The 15,083-nt window shown below is 55.4% G+C and overlaps 1 protein-coding gene across 3 annotated transcripts; it reads left to right on the top strand.

Annotated features, from left to right (window-relative positions):
* Positions 1–13,464: 13,464 nt before the first annotated feature.
* TMEM121 (transmembrane protein 121) lies at positions 13,465–14,874 on the top strand. Of its 3 annotated transcripts, none has more exons than XM_045554394.1 (2): positions 13,497–13,681; positions 13,829–14,874. In XM_045554394.1, exons 1-2 carry the CDS (start codon positions 13,544–13,546, stop codon positions 14,498–14,500), a joined length of 810 nt encoding a protein of 269 aa, XP_045410350.1. In that variant the 5' UTR covers positions 13,497–13,543; the 3' UTR covers positions 14,501–14,874. The 3 variants fall into 3 exon arrangements, with proteins under 3 accessions (XP_045410342.1, XP_045410350.1, XP_045410346.1); XM_045554390.1 differs by having other exon boundaries at positions 13,497–13,741; XM_045554386.1 differs by having other exon boundaries at positions 13,465–14,874.
* Positions 14,875–15,083: the final 209 nt, after the last annotated feature.

Below are 15,083 nucleotides of genomic sequence, written 5' to 3'. Positions count from 1 at the left end.
TACTCCTTATTTTTCTAATCTCTAAAATAATTTTTTTGGGGTAAAATTTGATGGTTTCTTCCTTAAATGTTTGGAACGACGCCGAAGATTTCTGGCTTGAAATTTTCTTTGTGGGGAGGCTTTTGTTAGTGGATTCAGCTTCTTTGATTTTTCCAGGACTATTCCAAATTCCCACCTCTTTTTGATAAGTTGTATTTTTAAAGAAATTAGTCATCAGCAATTTCAAATGATTATACAGTTGTTCTAAATATCCTCCTATTATTTTTTAACATCTGCTACATCCTGTTTGTCGTGGCTCGTGTTGGTTATTTGTGTCTTTTCTTATCTGGGCCAGTTCTCCCCCTGGTTATCGCCTCTGTCACAAAACCACCTGTTGGTTTTGTGGATCCTATCTGTTGTATTTTTTTTTTTAAAAATTCATTAATTTTTGCCCTTTGTTATTTCCTTTCTTCCACATTCCTTGGCTTTAATTTGCCTTTCTTTTTCTAATTTGTTGAGTTGGACGCTCAGTTCATTGATGTTTGTAATTTCTTCTTTCAAAATATATGCATTCAAACCTATATGTTTTCTCCTAAGCGCTGGTTTAGCTGAATACCACAGGTTTTGGTATACAGTATTTCATTATAATTCAGCTCAAAATGTTTTCTACCCATGGGATTTCTTCTGTAACCCATGGGTTTATTGAGAAGTGCATTTTGTTTTTTTTTGTTTTTTTTTTTGAGACAGAGTCTCACTTTGTTGCCCTGGCTAGAGTGAGTGCCATGGTGTCAGCCTAGCTCACAGCAACCTCAGACTCCTGGGCTTAAGCAATCCTCCTGCCTCAGCCTCCCGAGTAGCTGGGACTACAGGCATGCACCACCATGCCCGGCTAATTTTTTCTGTATATATATTTTAGTTGGCCAGAAAATTTCAATTTCTTTCTATTTTTAGTAGAGACGGGGTCTTGCTCTTGCTCAGGCTGGTCTCGAACTCCTGAGCTCAAGCAATCCACCCGCCTCGGCCTCCCAGAATGCTGGGATTACAGGAGTGAGCCACCGCGCCCGGCCCGAGAAGTGCATTTTGTAACTTGCAAATGTACTGTCTCTGTATTTTTTTTTTTTTTTTTTTTTTTTTTTTTGAGACAGAGTCTCGCTTTGTTGCCCGGGCTAGAGTGAGTGCCGTGGCGTCAGCCTAGCTCACAGCAACCTCAAACTCCTGGGTTTAAACAATCCTACTGCCTCAGCCTCCGAGTAGCTGGGACTACAGGCATGAGCCACCATGCCCGGCTAATTTTTTCTATATATATTTTAGTTGGCCAGATTATTTCTTTCTATTTTTAGTAGAGACGGGGTCTCGCTCTTGGTCAGGCTGGTCTCGAACTCCTGACGTTGAGCAATCCACCCGCCTCGGCCTCCCAGAGTGCTAGGATTACAGGCGTGAGCCACCGCGCCCGGCCTTCTGTATTTTTTTAAACTGGCTGAACTGTATCCCCATCAAAGAACATCATCTTTATGGTTTTATTCACTCGAAATTTCTGAGACTTGCCTTCCGGCCCGGTTTACGGTAAGTTCCCCTGCGGCCGTCTGGCGCGGTGTTCCGTGTGTGCCAGCTGGGCCAGGTTTGCTCTGCTGGGCACAGACGGCTGCAACACCTTCTCCTGCGGCTGCGGACATGGCTGCTCCACCCTTCAGTTGTTGGCTTGTGCTTTGTGTGTCTTGCCCTCAGCATTTTGTATCTGCATCTGTGTCTGCCCTGTTTTGTGTGTCTGTGGTACTGGGCGCCCCGGAATGCAAGATTTCGTATGTTCCCGGCGAACTGAAACCCCGTCATTACGACTGATCTCCTTTCTGCACCGATCCTTTTGCTGGAAGTCTGGTGCTACAGGCGCACAAGCTTCCTGTTAGCTCGTGCTTGCATGATACCTTTTTCAATTTCTTATTTTCAACATGTCTGTATCTTCATTTTAAAGGTGAATTGTAGAAACGGAATGTCTTATGGTTGACCATATGTCTTATGGTTGACTCTTCTAATCCATTTGTAACCACTCATACGTTCAGGTTTAAATCTACCGCCTTACTACGAACGCGCACGTACCCGAGCCTCCAGCAGCTGTCCACCCAGAGCCATTGCAGAGCTGCAGGGAGGTCCCGCACCCTCACTGGTGACACTGCGCTTTCCCGACGATGCTTGTCTCCTCCAGTGCTGGCTGGACAGCCGTCGATCCTCTGGTGAAATGTCTGTTCAAGTCTTCCGCCCTCATTTATTTATGTATTTCACAAATTGTGTCCCTCCCTGGACGGCAGCAGGCCGGTAAGAAGGACGCAAGGTGAGATTTGATACTGCGGTTGCCCATTTTAAAATTGGGTTGTTTTTTTCCTACTGATTTTTAAGGTATTTTTGTTTTTCGTTTTTTTTTTTTTTTTTTTTTGAGACAGGGTCTCGCTCTGTCACCCCGGATAGAGTGGCATCATCACAGCTCACTGCAACCTCCAACTCCTGGGCTCAAGCATCCTCCGGAGTAGCTGGGACTACAGGTGCGCCCCACGACATCCACCAGAGTTTTTCTGTTCTTTGTAGAGATGGGGCTCGCTCTTGCTCAGGCTGGTCTTGAACTCCAACCTCAAGCGATCCTCTCGCCTCAGCCTCCCAGAGTGCTGGGATTACAGGTGTGAGCTGCCGAACCTGGCCATGATTTTTAAGAATTTAAAAAATATATATTTTGCATACAAGTCTTCTGTGTGATGTGTGCTTTACAAATACTTTCTCCCAGAGTATAACTTGTTTTTTCATTCTCTTAACAGTGACTTTCACACAGCAAAAAGTTTGTAATTTTGATGAAGCCTAATTTGTTAATTTCTCTTTTATGGATTGTGTTTTTGGTGTCATGTCTAAGAAATTTTTTGGCCTAATCCTGGATTGTGAAGATTTTCTTTGATTTTTTTTTCCTTCTAAAAGTTTTATAGCATTACACGTTACCTTTAGGTCTGTGATCCATTTTGAGTTATTGTTGTGTAAGAGATGAGGTTTAGGATGAAGGTCCTTTTTTGGTTGTTTTCACACACGGATGTCCAATTTGGTGAAAAGACAAACTTTCCTGTGTTGAATAACTTTCACGCCTTAGTTAAAAATTAATTACCACATTCTAAAAACTGGGAATAAAAGAGAACTTTCTCAGCTTGACAAAAGTGATGTAGCAAAGCCTCACGGCGCTTAATGGTGAAAGGCCAGACACTTCCCAAAGGTCAGGAGCAAGACGAGGATGTCACTGTTGCCACCTTCACTGGACGTTGCACTGCAGGTTCCAGCCAAGGCTGTTAGTCAAGATAAAGAAATCAAAGACATCCAGACAGGAAAGGCAGAAGTAACACTACCTGTTTGCAGATCACATGATCGTGTATCTAGAAAATCCTGAGAAATGCACTAAAAAATATTAGCAACAGCAAAGAAGTTGAGCATACTTGCAAAATACAAGATCAGTATGCAGAAACGCAGCGTGTTTCTACGCACTAGCAGTGAGCAATGAAACGAAGTTAAGAAAACAGTCCCAGGCCGGCGTGCGGTGGCTCACGCCTGTAATCCTAGCACTCTGGGAGGCTGAGGCGGGTGGATCGATCAAGGTCAGGAGTTCGAGATCAGCCTGAGCAAGAGCGAGACCCCGTCTCTACTAAAAATAGAAAGAAATGACCTGAACAGCTAAAAATATATATAGAAAAAATTAGCCGGGCATGGTGGCGCATGCCTGTAGTCCCAGCTACTCGGGAGGCTGAGGCAGGAGGATCGCTTGAGCCCAGGAGTTTGAGGTTGCTGTGAGCTAGGCTGACGCCATGGCACTCACTCTAGCCTGGGCAACAGAGCGAGACTCTGTCTCACAAAAAAAAAAAAAAAAAGAAAAAAGAAAACAGTCCCAGTCACAACAGCATCACAAGGAATAAAATACTCAGGATCGTGTGCTCTGAAAACCACAAAAGAACTAAATAAAATGGAAAGATGTCCTATGTTCCTCACCAAATCGAGCTACAGATTCCATGCAGTCCCCATCAAAATCACATATGGGTGTTTGGGTTGTTGTTGCAGAACTTAACAAGTGGATTCTAAGTAAAATGTGTACAGAAACACAAGAGTTCCGGAATAGCCAAAACAGTCTTGAAGGTAACAGAGTTGGAGGATTCACACTTCCCAATTTCAAGGACGGTGAGGGAGGGGCTCGCTCAGCGCAGACACGGAGACCAGTGGGACGGGGTGGCGGGTGCAGGGCTGAGCCCTCGCCTCTGTGCTCAGTTGATTCTGACGAGGACGTCAAGACCATGCAATGGGGGAAAGACCACTGGGTGTGCAAAAGCACGAAGGTGGACCCTCCTTCATCGTCTAGGGCTGCTGTAACAAATCGTCACAAACGAGACGGCTCATGACAACAGAAATGTGTTTTCTCAGAGTTCGGAAGGTAGAAATCTGAGACCGAGGTGTTGGCAGGGTTGGTTCCTTCTGGGCTCTGAGGGAGACTCTGCTCCAGGACTGCTCCGGGCTGCTGGTGGCACCTGGCCTGCAGCCGCATCAGTCTCATCTCTGCCTGTCTGTGTCTTTGAATCTCTTCCTCCTCGTAGGGCACCAGTCACCGGATTTGGGACCTGCCCGAATGCAACGTGTCCTCGACTTAAGCAGATCACACCTGCAAAGACCCGACAGGCCACATTCTCAAGGACCACTCGGGCCATGGTCTATGCACAGCAGGTCCCTTCCTTGCCACATACGCAGAATTTAACTCAAAGTGGATCCTAGACCTAACTGTAAAACCCCAAACCATAAAACTTTCAGAGGGAAGGAGAGGGGAAAATCTTTGTGACCTTCCTAGATGTGACACAAAAAGCATAGGAAACAAAAGATAAAGTGAACTTAAGTAAAATTAGAAGTTTTTGTGCTTCAAAGGACACCATCAAAAACACTGAAAAGACAACAGGAGAAAATATTTGCAAGTTACATATCTGATAAGATCCTTATAGCCAGATATACAAAGAACTTTTACAGCTCAACAACAAAAGGGCAAATAACCCAACGGGAAAACGTGCCAAGGGTTTGAACAGGCATTTCTCCAAAGAAGATACACGGATGGCCCATAAACGCGTGAAAACGAGCCTAATATCATCAGCCATCAAGGAAATACAAATCACAGCCACAGTGGGACTCCACCTCACACCCACTGGGACGGCTGTCACCAAAAACACTGACAACAGCAAGTGTCGTTGTGAAGACCCGGGCCCTCACACGTTGCTGGCGGGGAGGTGAAGTGGTCTGAAAACGGTCAAGCCTGGAGCCACCACACGTCCCCCCACCACCCTCCTGGGTATCTGCCTAAGAGAAATGAGCACACAGCCACACACAGTTCTGCACACGAGTGCGCACGGCAGCGTCGATCGTAACAGCCAAAGGTGGGAACGACCCAGATGTCCACAAGCTGACAGACGGGCAACAAAATAATGGAAGATCATTTGGCAATAAAAAGTAATGGCACACACGGAAACATTCTGCTTAGCAAAAGAAGCCAGTCACAAGGACCCCATACTGCACGATTCCTTTTGCATGAACTGTCCAGAACAGGCAACTCTGTAGAGACAGAAAGTGGATTAGTGACCTGTGTGCTGACCCTTCGCCAACGTACCGGCTCGGCTGCTTTAGCTTCACAGCGAGTCTTCCCTGTAAGAATCCTCCAATTTTCTTCTTCTTCAGAATGATTTGACTACTCTAATCCACATACATTTTGGAATAAGCTTGTCTATATCTACAAGATTTCCCATGGGGATTTTTTTTTTTTGAGACAGAGTCTCACTCTGTTGCCCGGGCTAGAGTGAGTGCCGTGGCGTCAGCCTAGCTCACAGCAACCTCAAACTCCTGGGCTTAAGTGATCCTCCTGCCTCAGCCTCCCGGGTAGCTGGGACTACAGGCATGCGCCACCATGCCCGGCTGATTTTTTCTATATATATTTTTAGCTGTCCATATAATTTCTTTCTATTTTTAGTAGAGACGGGGTCTTGCTCTTGCTCAGGCTGGTCTTGAACTCCTGAGCTCCAACGATCCACCCACCTCGGCCTCCCAGAGTGCTAGGATTACAGGCGTGAGCCACCGCGCCCAGCCTCCCATGGGGATTTTGATTGAAATTTTTACATCATCTTGGAGAGAACTGGCATATCGACTATATCAAGTCCTCTAATTCATGAACACAGTATGTCTCTCCATTTATTCAGGCCTTCTTTGATTTCTTTAGTCAGTATTTGGTAGTTTTCAGCACAGAAATCCTGTACATGCCTTGTTAGAGTAATATTAAAGTATCGAATGTTTGATGTATCGGGAGCTATTGTAAATGATACTGCTTTTAAATTTTCAGTTTCCAATTGTTCATTGCTAGTATATAGAAACAGGACTGAATTTTGTGTTTTGATCCTGCAACCTTGCTGTGTTGACTTATTAGTGTTCCGACTCTTTTTTGGTAGAATTCTTGGGATTTTTTTATATAGACTTTCATATCTATGAATAGGGACATTTTCAGTTCTTCCTTTCTAATCTCTATGTCTTTTATTTGTTTTTCTTACTTTATTGCTTTGGCTAGGACTGCCAACACGATGTTGAACAGGAGTGAACACATTGGACATCTTTGCCTTGTTCCTGATCTCAGGGCAAGCATTCAGTCCTTCATTATTAAGTATCAAGTTGAATGCAGGGTTTTTGTTTGTAGGAAACCAGCCTGTTGCGTGGCAAGAGTGATGCCATCTTGAAGCCGAACCGGTCGTGGTCACTGATGTTTGACTCCTGCGTAACAAGGTGTTCCCGTACCATAGAGAACCCCTCCCAAAGAAACAATTCCCGTAGCATAGAGAACCCCTCCTAAAGGTGTTTATCTAATCTTGAGACATGACCAGTGGCACGTATTTTACCAAGAAAAGCTTACTGTATAAACAGTGCTTTCCAGAGGGGTCCACTGTCTTGTGGCCACCAGAGACATGGCTTGTTTGTAAATTCCTATTAAATGTTTCTTTCTGAGAAACGGGATTCCTCAGCCTCTTTCTTTTGCCTCCCAGCTCCTTTGGCCGTTGGGGCCGGTCTGCACAGATCCACTCGCTGTGGAACGTTGTTGTTGCTTTTCGTAGATTCCCTTTATTAGATAAGTTCCCTTCAATTTCTGCTTTGCTGAAAGTGGTTGCCATGGATGAATATTGAATTCTGTCAAATGCTGTCTCTGCATCAGTGGAGATGATCACAGGGTTTTCTTCTTCAGACTGTTAAGTGGGGGATCGCACCGATTATTTTCACACACCGAACCCGACTTGCGTTCCTGGAACACCCTCCACTTGGGTGTGGTGCTTGTGTGTCTGTTTAATGTGGCTCTGCTCTATTTGCTAATATGTAGCTGGGTGGTTTTGTGGCATCTCAGCACTGGCGGCTATTGACCTTTTTTCCTCTCGCAGGTTGGATTTCCTGGCTCTTCGGAGCAGAGTAATTGTGGGTTGTCCCCTGCACATTCAGACGTCACGCTATGAGGCTCTGCCTTGTTTAAATCCCCTTGTGAGTGTCGATATTCTGTTCCGTCATGTAGTCAACCCACTTGGGTTCAGGCCACATGTTCCCAACAGCCTTCCGTGGGTCGTGGCTGCATGTCAGTTTTGTTTCCAAAACCTCTGCAGGTCCCTGAGCTGTCCTTTGTGTGCCCTGGCTGGGGGCCAGCGTGGCACTGGGCAGTGGCCTGCCCTTTGGTCAGTTCCCGGCCTCAGCAGAACCAGACCTGTGGGTGCGCGGCTTGTGCTGGGCCACAGCCCTGCCCAACCCCACGGGGTGGCCTCTGAAGCTCCTCCCTCCTCCCATCTCTCTGGTACTTTCTGGCTCCCTGGGGACCACGTCTCTGGGGACTGGAGAGGAAGGTTCCTCTCTCAGCATTTCAGGTGCGTGTGAATGCCCGTGGCCTTGGCCATGGCCTTGATGTCCTAGGGGCTGGGGCGTGAGAGAGCAGAGAAAAGTAAAGCATCCACTGCCACCAAAAACCCAACAAACAAAACCACCCCACCCCCTAACCTCCCCTCGGGGCTTCTCCTACTCTCTGGGGGCCCTAGGAGACCCCTTTCTTTCCCCTTCCCCCAGCCAGAACTAGACGGCTTCTCCTGAACTCTCTGTCCGTGCTGGTCCCAGTTCTGGCTTCAGGCTGCGCTGAGTCCAGACGGGGCGCGGGCGGAGAGTGTGCAAACTCGGTTTGGTGGCGTCTAACGTCCTGGCCCTCCCACCCATCTGCCTGCTACCTTTGCTCCTCAGAGCCCTGGGAGGCTTCCCGCGCTCTGCCTGCCTTTTTTTTTTTTTTGAGACAGAGTCCCACTCTGTTGCCTGGGCTAGAGTGAGTGCCGTGGCGTCAGCCTAGCTCACAGCAACCTCCAACTCCACAGACGCGTTCAGCGGGACAGACAGGGCCGGCTGTGTTCACTCCATGTCACCCAGAACAGGAACCCAGGACATGTAAAAGAACAATATAAAAAACAAACATAAGTGCTGCGTCTTGAGTCAGCAACTCTTACCATCTTGCCATTTGATTTATCCTTATTGATGTGTCTGTGCAAATATACATTTTGTTCTGGACCGTTCAAGAGTAACCTACAGGCACCTTGACAATTCACCCTGAATCCTGAACACGTCACACGTCTCTTAAGAGCAGGAACAGCCCCCTGTATGGGCAGCACCCACCCTGGCACCAGCGACAGCTCAGCAATGCCACGACCCCCTGTTTCGGACACTCACTCCTCCGACGTGTCTTTTCCTGCCCTCACCGTCCACAGTCCCACGATTCAGACGGGGCCCTGGACACAGTATCTATTTTGGTGTGTATTTTTGAATCGGACTGATCATCTTGGTGTTTCAATGGGAACATTTAGTTCATTTACACTTAATATAATTATGGGTCTACTAGTGTTTAAATCTAATATAATTATGGGTCTACTAGTGTTTGAATCTGCCATCCTGTCAAAGTTTTCTAATTTTTCCAGCTGCTTTACTTTTCCTGTCTTGTCTTCTTTTGGGTCGACCAGTATTATTTTCATCCGTTTGTTTCCTTCTGCGCGCGTGGGAGTTACTCATCCCATCCCTATTCCCGCAGGGCTCCCTAACCCATCAGAGCCAACTGCTGCCCTCGGTCTCCCTCTTGCTTTATATGCTTTTGTTGGCTTGTATTTTAATTTCGTGTTTTCTAAAACCCTTTACTTCTAACTATTGACATTATTAGTACACACAGTCACACTCATTTAGACTTCCCCACATATTTACCACTTTCTTCTCCTGCCTGCTTGCCCTCCTCCCCAGAGCAGCTCTCATATCTCTCTGACAGAGGAGGAGACTGAGGGTCAGAGAGGTGACACTCAGGATCCCACTCCAGCGAAGGGTCTGCTTACACTGAGGACCTGCATGGGCGACAGGTCGGTGCTGGTGGCCAGGGCTGTGCAGGTGACCCCATCTGGGGCCCTCCCTTGGCCGCCGGCCTCATATCTGGGATGATCATCTTTGAAGAACATCTTTTAGGCTATGTTTCACGGCAAGTCTGCTTCGGAAAACGCTCTCGGTTTTCGTCTGTGTGAAGAATTACTTTAGGTCAGCAACTGTGTTAGTGTCTTCTTGCTGTTGTGACAAACTGACACAAATGTCGCCGCTAAAGCAATGCCAGCTTACTACCCGACGGCTCTGCAGGCCAGAGGCCTCGGGGCCGAGCAGGCCGGTCCTTCCAGAGGCTGCAGAGGGGAGTCTGCTTCCCTTTTCCATCCACGGCCTCCTGCATCCCCTGGTCCACAGCCCTGACCTCCATCGTCAGAGGCAGGCGAGGCCTCTGCAAACCCCTCCTGGACTCTGGCCCTCCCGCATCCTCTCCTAAAGACCCCTGGGGTTACAGTGGGCACCAGACCACCCAGGACAGTGTTCCTACCTCAAGAACCTCAACTTAACTGTGGCTGTGGGGAGCCCCTCTGCCCACGAAGGATCACCTGTTCCAGGCTGTGAGGATGCCGTGCGGTGGCCTGAAGCAGCTCTGCGGGACCCCTGGGTGAGCTGGGGGAGGGCAGGGAGGCCTGGGGCAGCCCCTCCCTGAGACACACCTAGCCCCTCCTCCAGCCCAGCCTCCTGCCTCTCTGACAGGCAGGTCGCCTGTGTTGCTTACTGCCCAGGATCCGAGGCCCCAGGCTGGGCTCACCGCCTCCTCTCCTCCCACGCTGCTACTGCAGTGGCCTCTCTCCCCAGCCCCCTTGTCCCCTGAGGTGAGGGGCCTCTGGAGGCCTCCCTGGGGGAGATGGACATTCCGCTGTTGGATGTGGGGCCCCTCCTGGGCGTGGAGGCAGCTTCCGGGTCTTGACAGCCCTTCCTGGAATGAAAGCAAGCGAGTGAGTGGCTGTGGGCAGTGTCCCCCAGACAGCTGTCCTGCAGGCTCACCCACGCGCATCTCCCGGCCCTCATCCATGCCTCTCACGGACGACCCACAGCCCTGCTGTCCTTGGTTGCCTCCTGCCCTATGCACACCTGGCCCTGAGGGCCGAGGGAGGACCACAGATGCGGTCACCTGCACAGCCCTGGCGGCCAGCACCGGCCTGTCGCCTGTGCAGGGCCTCAGTGTAAGGAGACCCTTCACACCAGTGGGATCCTGAGTGTCCCTTCACCTCTCTGACCCTCAGTCTCCTCATCTGTCAGAGGGATGTGAGAGCTGCTCTGGGGAGGAGGGCAGGCAGTAGGTGACCTCCGGGTCTCCTCTGGCTCTTGCAGGGCAGCCTCCGCCCTAAGGATGGACAGGCCAGGAGGTGGGTGTCAACTCAGTGACAAGGTGAAGTCTAAGTCCCCAAACCCTGGCTTGTCCCCGTGAGGGGCTGGAGAAGAGGACCCGGGCTACTCACCGTCTTTTTCTTCCACTCTCAGACGAAACCTGGGAAGGAGGGATTTCTCCCCATGGGGACAGAGGACCAGGGTCCTCTCTCAGACGCAGCGCCCAGGCCCCCACCGAATCCCGCGGGGCCGGCTGCAGCGAGCCAGGCGGTCAGCTCACCCCCTACGTCCCGGCTGGCTGTGCGGGGACCGGGTCTGGCGCACGGCCTGTCGCGGGTGAGCGCGGCTACTCCACGGGGCGGCCGCGGTGGAATTTCAGGGCGCGAGGGGGGCTGAGGGCACCCGGCGTGATGCTCCGGCGTGGGGGGCGGTGGGGAGGGTTGGCCAGGCGACCTCCGGGGCCTGGGGGCGGGACTGGGGGCGGCCCGCTCCAGTGCCACCTGTCCAGCGCGCCGCCGCCGCTGCGCAGAGCTGTCGCCGTGGCAACTGGCGCTGCGCAGGGGGCGGGGGCGCCGGGATCCCCCGCCCTGCCCGGTACCGAGGTCCGGCGGGGGCGCGCGGTCGAGGGGCGCGGGGCGGGGCCACCGGGCCGGGGGCGGGGCCGCGCGGGCGGGCGGGGCCGGAGCGGAGCAAGCGGAGCCGGAGGCCTCGGCTGGGCCGGCCCGGGCGCGGCGCACCAGCTGCCCGGCGGCGGGGTAGGCGGGGGCCCGGCGCGCGGCTGCGTCCGCGGAGCGGGGCGGGGGCCCGGGCGCCGCTGCCGGCTGGGCCCGTGCGACCCCCACCCCGGGCCGAGGGGCTGTGGGATGGCGTGGGGGGCGCTGCGGGGGCGAGGTCTGCGGCGGCGGCGGGGTGACGGAGCACAGGCCCTGGTCGGGGAGACAGGCGGAGACGCAGCGCGCTGGGAGCGGCTCAGCCCCTGCTCGGCTCGGCAGGCGGGGTCCTCGCCCTGCGCCTCCTCTCCTGGGCACTGAGGGGCATTCTGGGCTGGGGGCCCCGCAAGGCGCGGGGGAGGGGCGGGCAGCGAGGGGCCTGGAAGCCCGAGCCTGTGTGTGAAGTCCGGGCACACGGGCCTGGGGCCAAGTCCCCAGGGAGCCAGGCCTGGGCAGGGTGTGGGGGAGGGGTGGCCAGGCGGGTTCTGGCTTCTGGGGCAGGGGCTTCCCTGGGATGGGGTCTATCCCACCACTAACGCAGAGCCCTCGGCCCTCAGCCCGCATAGACAAGTGCCTGAGCCACTGAGGGGCCGAAAGGAGCGGGAGGAACGCGTCAGCGGTGCAGCGGCTCTCGGGCCGTGGGCCTGGCCGGGCGCCGAGGAAGGAAATGTCCAGGCTGCGGCTGCAGCGGGAGGAGGCCCCGGTGGGCCCAAAATGGGCTTCCTGGGTCAGGCGTGTCTATCCAGTGGGCGTGAAAACGGGGTGATGTGCCCATCAGGAGATGGAGGTCCTGGAGCCTCGGCATGGCTGAGGACCCCCAGGCATATTCTGCTGGAGGTGTCAGGGCTCCCAGGGGCTTGGGGGTCCCGTGTGTGGCTGTGGGCACTCCTGGCTGCCCGTCGTGCAGAGTTCGAGGCCTCCCGAATTGGCGGGGGCTGCAGTGCCACCAGGGGCAGGCAGTGCACTCTACTGTCATAGGGACATTAAATTTTATGCCTTTGTCTAGACAGGGCAGTAAACCGAGCCCCAGGCCTGGGGTGCTGCGGAGGGGTGGGAGGGATTTGGCTGGGAGTGAGCCTGTGAGTGACTTTGGGGTGGGCGAGGGTGTCTGGGCCGCTGTCCTCACCCAGGTGTGAGCGGACCCAGGTGTGGGGACCCACAGGGAGCTGTGGGGCTCTGACCAGCATGGCCAGGGTGTGCGGGAGGTGCAGGGCTGTGGAAGCCCCGGGCTTCCTGAGATCGGCTGGGAAGGTGGAGGGAGCCCGCGGCCGGGCCCACCAGCGCCAAGCGGCAGTGCGTGTGCTCTGGTGCAGGGGATGAGGGAGTATATAGGAGGTGCAGCCAGGACAAGAGACCAGCTGCCCAGGGCAGTGGGGAGCCGTGGTGGGAGCAGGGCAGAGGGAGGTCTGCACGGCCCAGGAGGGGAGCAGATGGTGGGGGCTGCAAGGCAGGGGTAGGGAGGCAAGCAGAGGCTTGTACGGCAGAGTTATCAGGACGTGGATGACTGTCAGTCCTGGCTCCCGGGGTGGGCGCCTGGGCCTGAGCGATGGCGGGGAAGGGGCAGGCCCGCCCCCTGCCCAGTGCGGTGCCAGCGGGAGACTGGCTGCCTGGCTCTCCGCGGAAACGGCAGCCTGGCGTGGGGTCCAGGCTGTCAGAGCCGGAGGACGGTGGCGCCAGCTCAACGGTGACAACCCACCCAACTCCGGGAACGCGCGCGGCGGGGAGTAAACACTTCCGTCGCCTTTCCTCCCTGGCGGCGGTGGGACGAGGTCTCCGGCCCGCAGGCGGGGCTGCTGCGCCCCTGGAGGCCCCGCCCCGGCCCCGGGCTCGGGTCCGCGCGTCGGCGCGTGCGTGCGACGGAGGCCGCGGGCGCCCGGCGCGGGGACAGCGCCCCGCGCAAACACTCTGCGGGGGTTGGGGGGGGGCCGCCCGGGCCCGCGCGCTGACCCTCTCCTCTGTCGTCCCCAGGTTCCGAGCTCGCAGCAGGGAGCCGCGGCGCGGGACCGCCCCGCGCCCCGCCCGCCGCGCCATGCCCGCGGGCTGAGCGCCGCCGCAGGGCCTCGTCCCTCCTGGCGTGGGCCGCGCGGGCGACCATGGTGCTGCCGCCGCCCGACCGGCGCCACGTGTGCCTGACCACGCTGGTGATCGTGGGCAGCATGGCCGTCATGGACGCGTACCTGGTGGAGCAGAACCAGGGCCCGCGCAAGATCGGCGTGTGCATCATCGTGCTGGTGGGCGACGTGTGCTTCCTGCTGGTGCTGCGCTACGTGGCCGTGTGGGTGGGCGCCGAGGTGCGCACGGCCAAGCGCGGCTACGCCATGATCCTCTGGTTCCTCTACATCTTCGTGCTGGAGATCAAGCTCTACTTTATCTTCCAGAACTACAAGGCGGCGCGGCGCGGCGCGGCGGACCCGGTGGCGCGCAAGGCGCTGACGCTGCTGCTGTCGGTGTGCGTGCCCGGCCTCTTCCTCCTGCTCGTGGCGCTCGACCGCATGGAGTACGTGCGCACCTTCCGCAAGCGCGAGGATCTGCGCGGCCGCCTCCTCTGGGTGGCTCTGGACCTGCTGGACCTGCTGGACATGCAGGCCAACCTGTGGGAGCCGCCGCGCACCGGGCTGCCGCTGTGGGCCGAGGGCCTCACTTTCTTCTACTGCTACATGCTGCTGCTGGTGCTGCCGTGCGTGGCGCTCAGCGAGGTCAGCATGCAGGGCGAGCACATCGCGCCGCAGAAGATGATGCTCTACCCGGTGCTCAGCCTCGCCACGGTCAACGTGGTGGCGGTGCTGGCGCGCGCCGCCAACATGGCGCTGTTCCGCGACAGCCGCGTCTCGGCCATCTTCGTGGGCAAGAATGTGGTGGCGCTCGCCACCAAGGCCTGCACCTTCCTCGAGTACCGCCGCCAGGTGCGCGACTTCCCGCCGCCCGCGCTCGCGCTGGAGCTGCAGCCGCCACCCTCGCAGCGCAACTCGGTGCCGCAGCCCCCGCCGCTGCACGGCCCGCCCGGGCACCCCCACGGCCCCTCGCCCACTCGTGATGCCCTGGACACGTGACAGGGCCCGCGCGGTCCCCGGGACGGCCCCGGGGCTCAGAGACGCGGGTCTGGCCCGGGGCGTGCGGTTTGCATGGGATGGGGTGGGGCGGGCTCCCCTCGGGGAAGGTACGGAGAGTGCAGTGCGGTGCCTGGGGGCGCGGCCGCTTCTTCATCTCAGGAATCCCTCGGATCGGACCGCGGACCCTCAGCCCCCGCTCCGCCAGCCGCCCCAGCGCGCTGGGCGGTTGGTGAGGCCTGGGCCGGTCCCTGCCTGTTGGGCCCCCGGGTTGGAAGGGAGGGCAGTGTGGGCGTGGCCTCGGTGGGGGCCTCTGGCTCAGAGTCTGGGGCCAAGGAGCCCCTGTCATTTTAAAGACTCGTGTTTACAGTTTTGTATCCAAGGCTGCACTGCTTTGCCTGTTTCTCGGGTCCCCTGTCTTTAAAGGCGGCTGGGGGGGGGCGTGGCGGCAAGGAGGGGTGTGGCAGGGGAGCGGAGAGGGTGGTGCGGCTGCTGCCCGCGGTGGTGGTGGGGCTGGGACCCTTGCGCCATCCCGGAGACTGCTCTCCCCAGGCTCAGTGTCCCCACCTCCAGAGGGACCATGGCC

The sequence above is a fragment of the Lemur catta genome, chromosome 1, assembly GCF_020740605.2.
Source record: "Lemur catta isolate mLemCat1 chromosome 1, mLemCat1.pri, whole genome shotgun sequence".
Classification (NCBI taxonomy): domain Eukaryota; kingdom Metazoa; phylum Chordata; class Mammalia; order Primates; family Lemuridae; genus Lemur; species Lemur catta.
The sequence above is the reverse complement of the archived record's forward strand: the minus strand, read 5'-3'. Positions and strand labels throughout refer to the sequence as shown.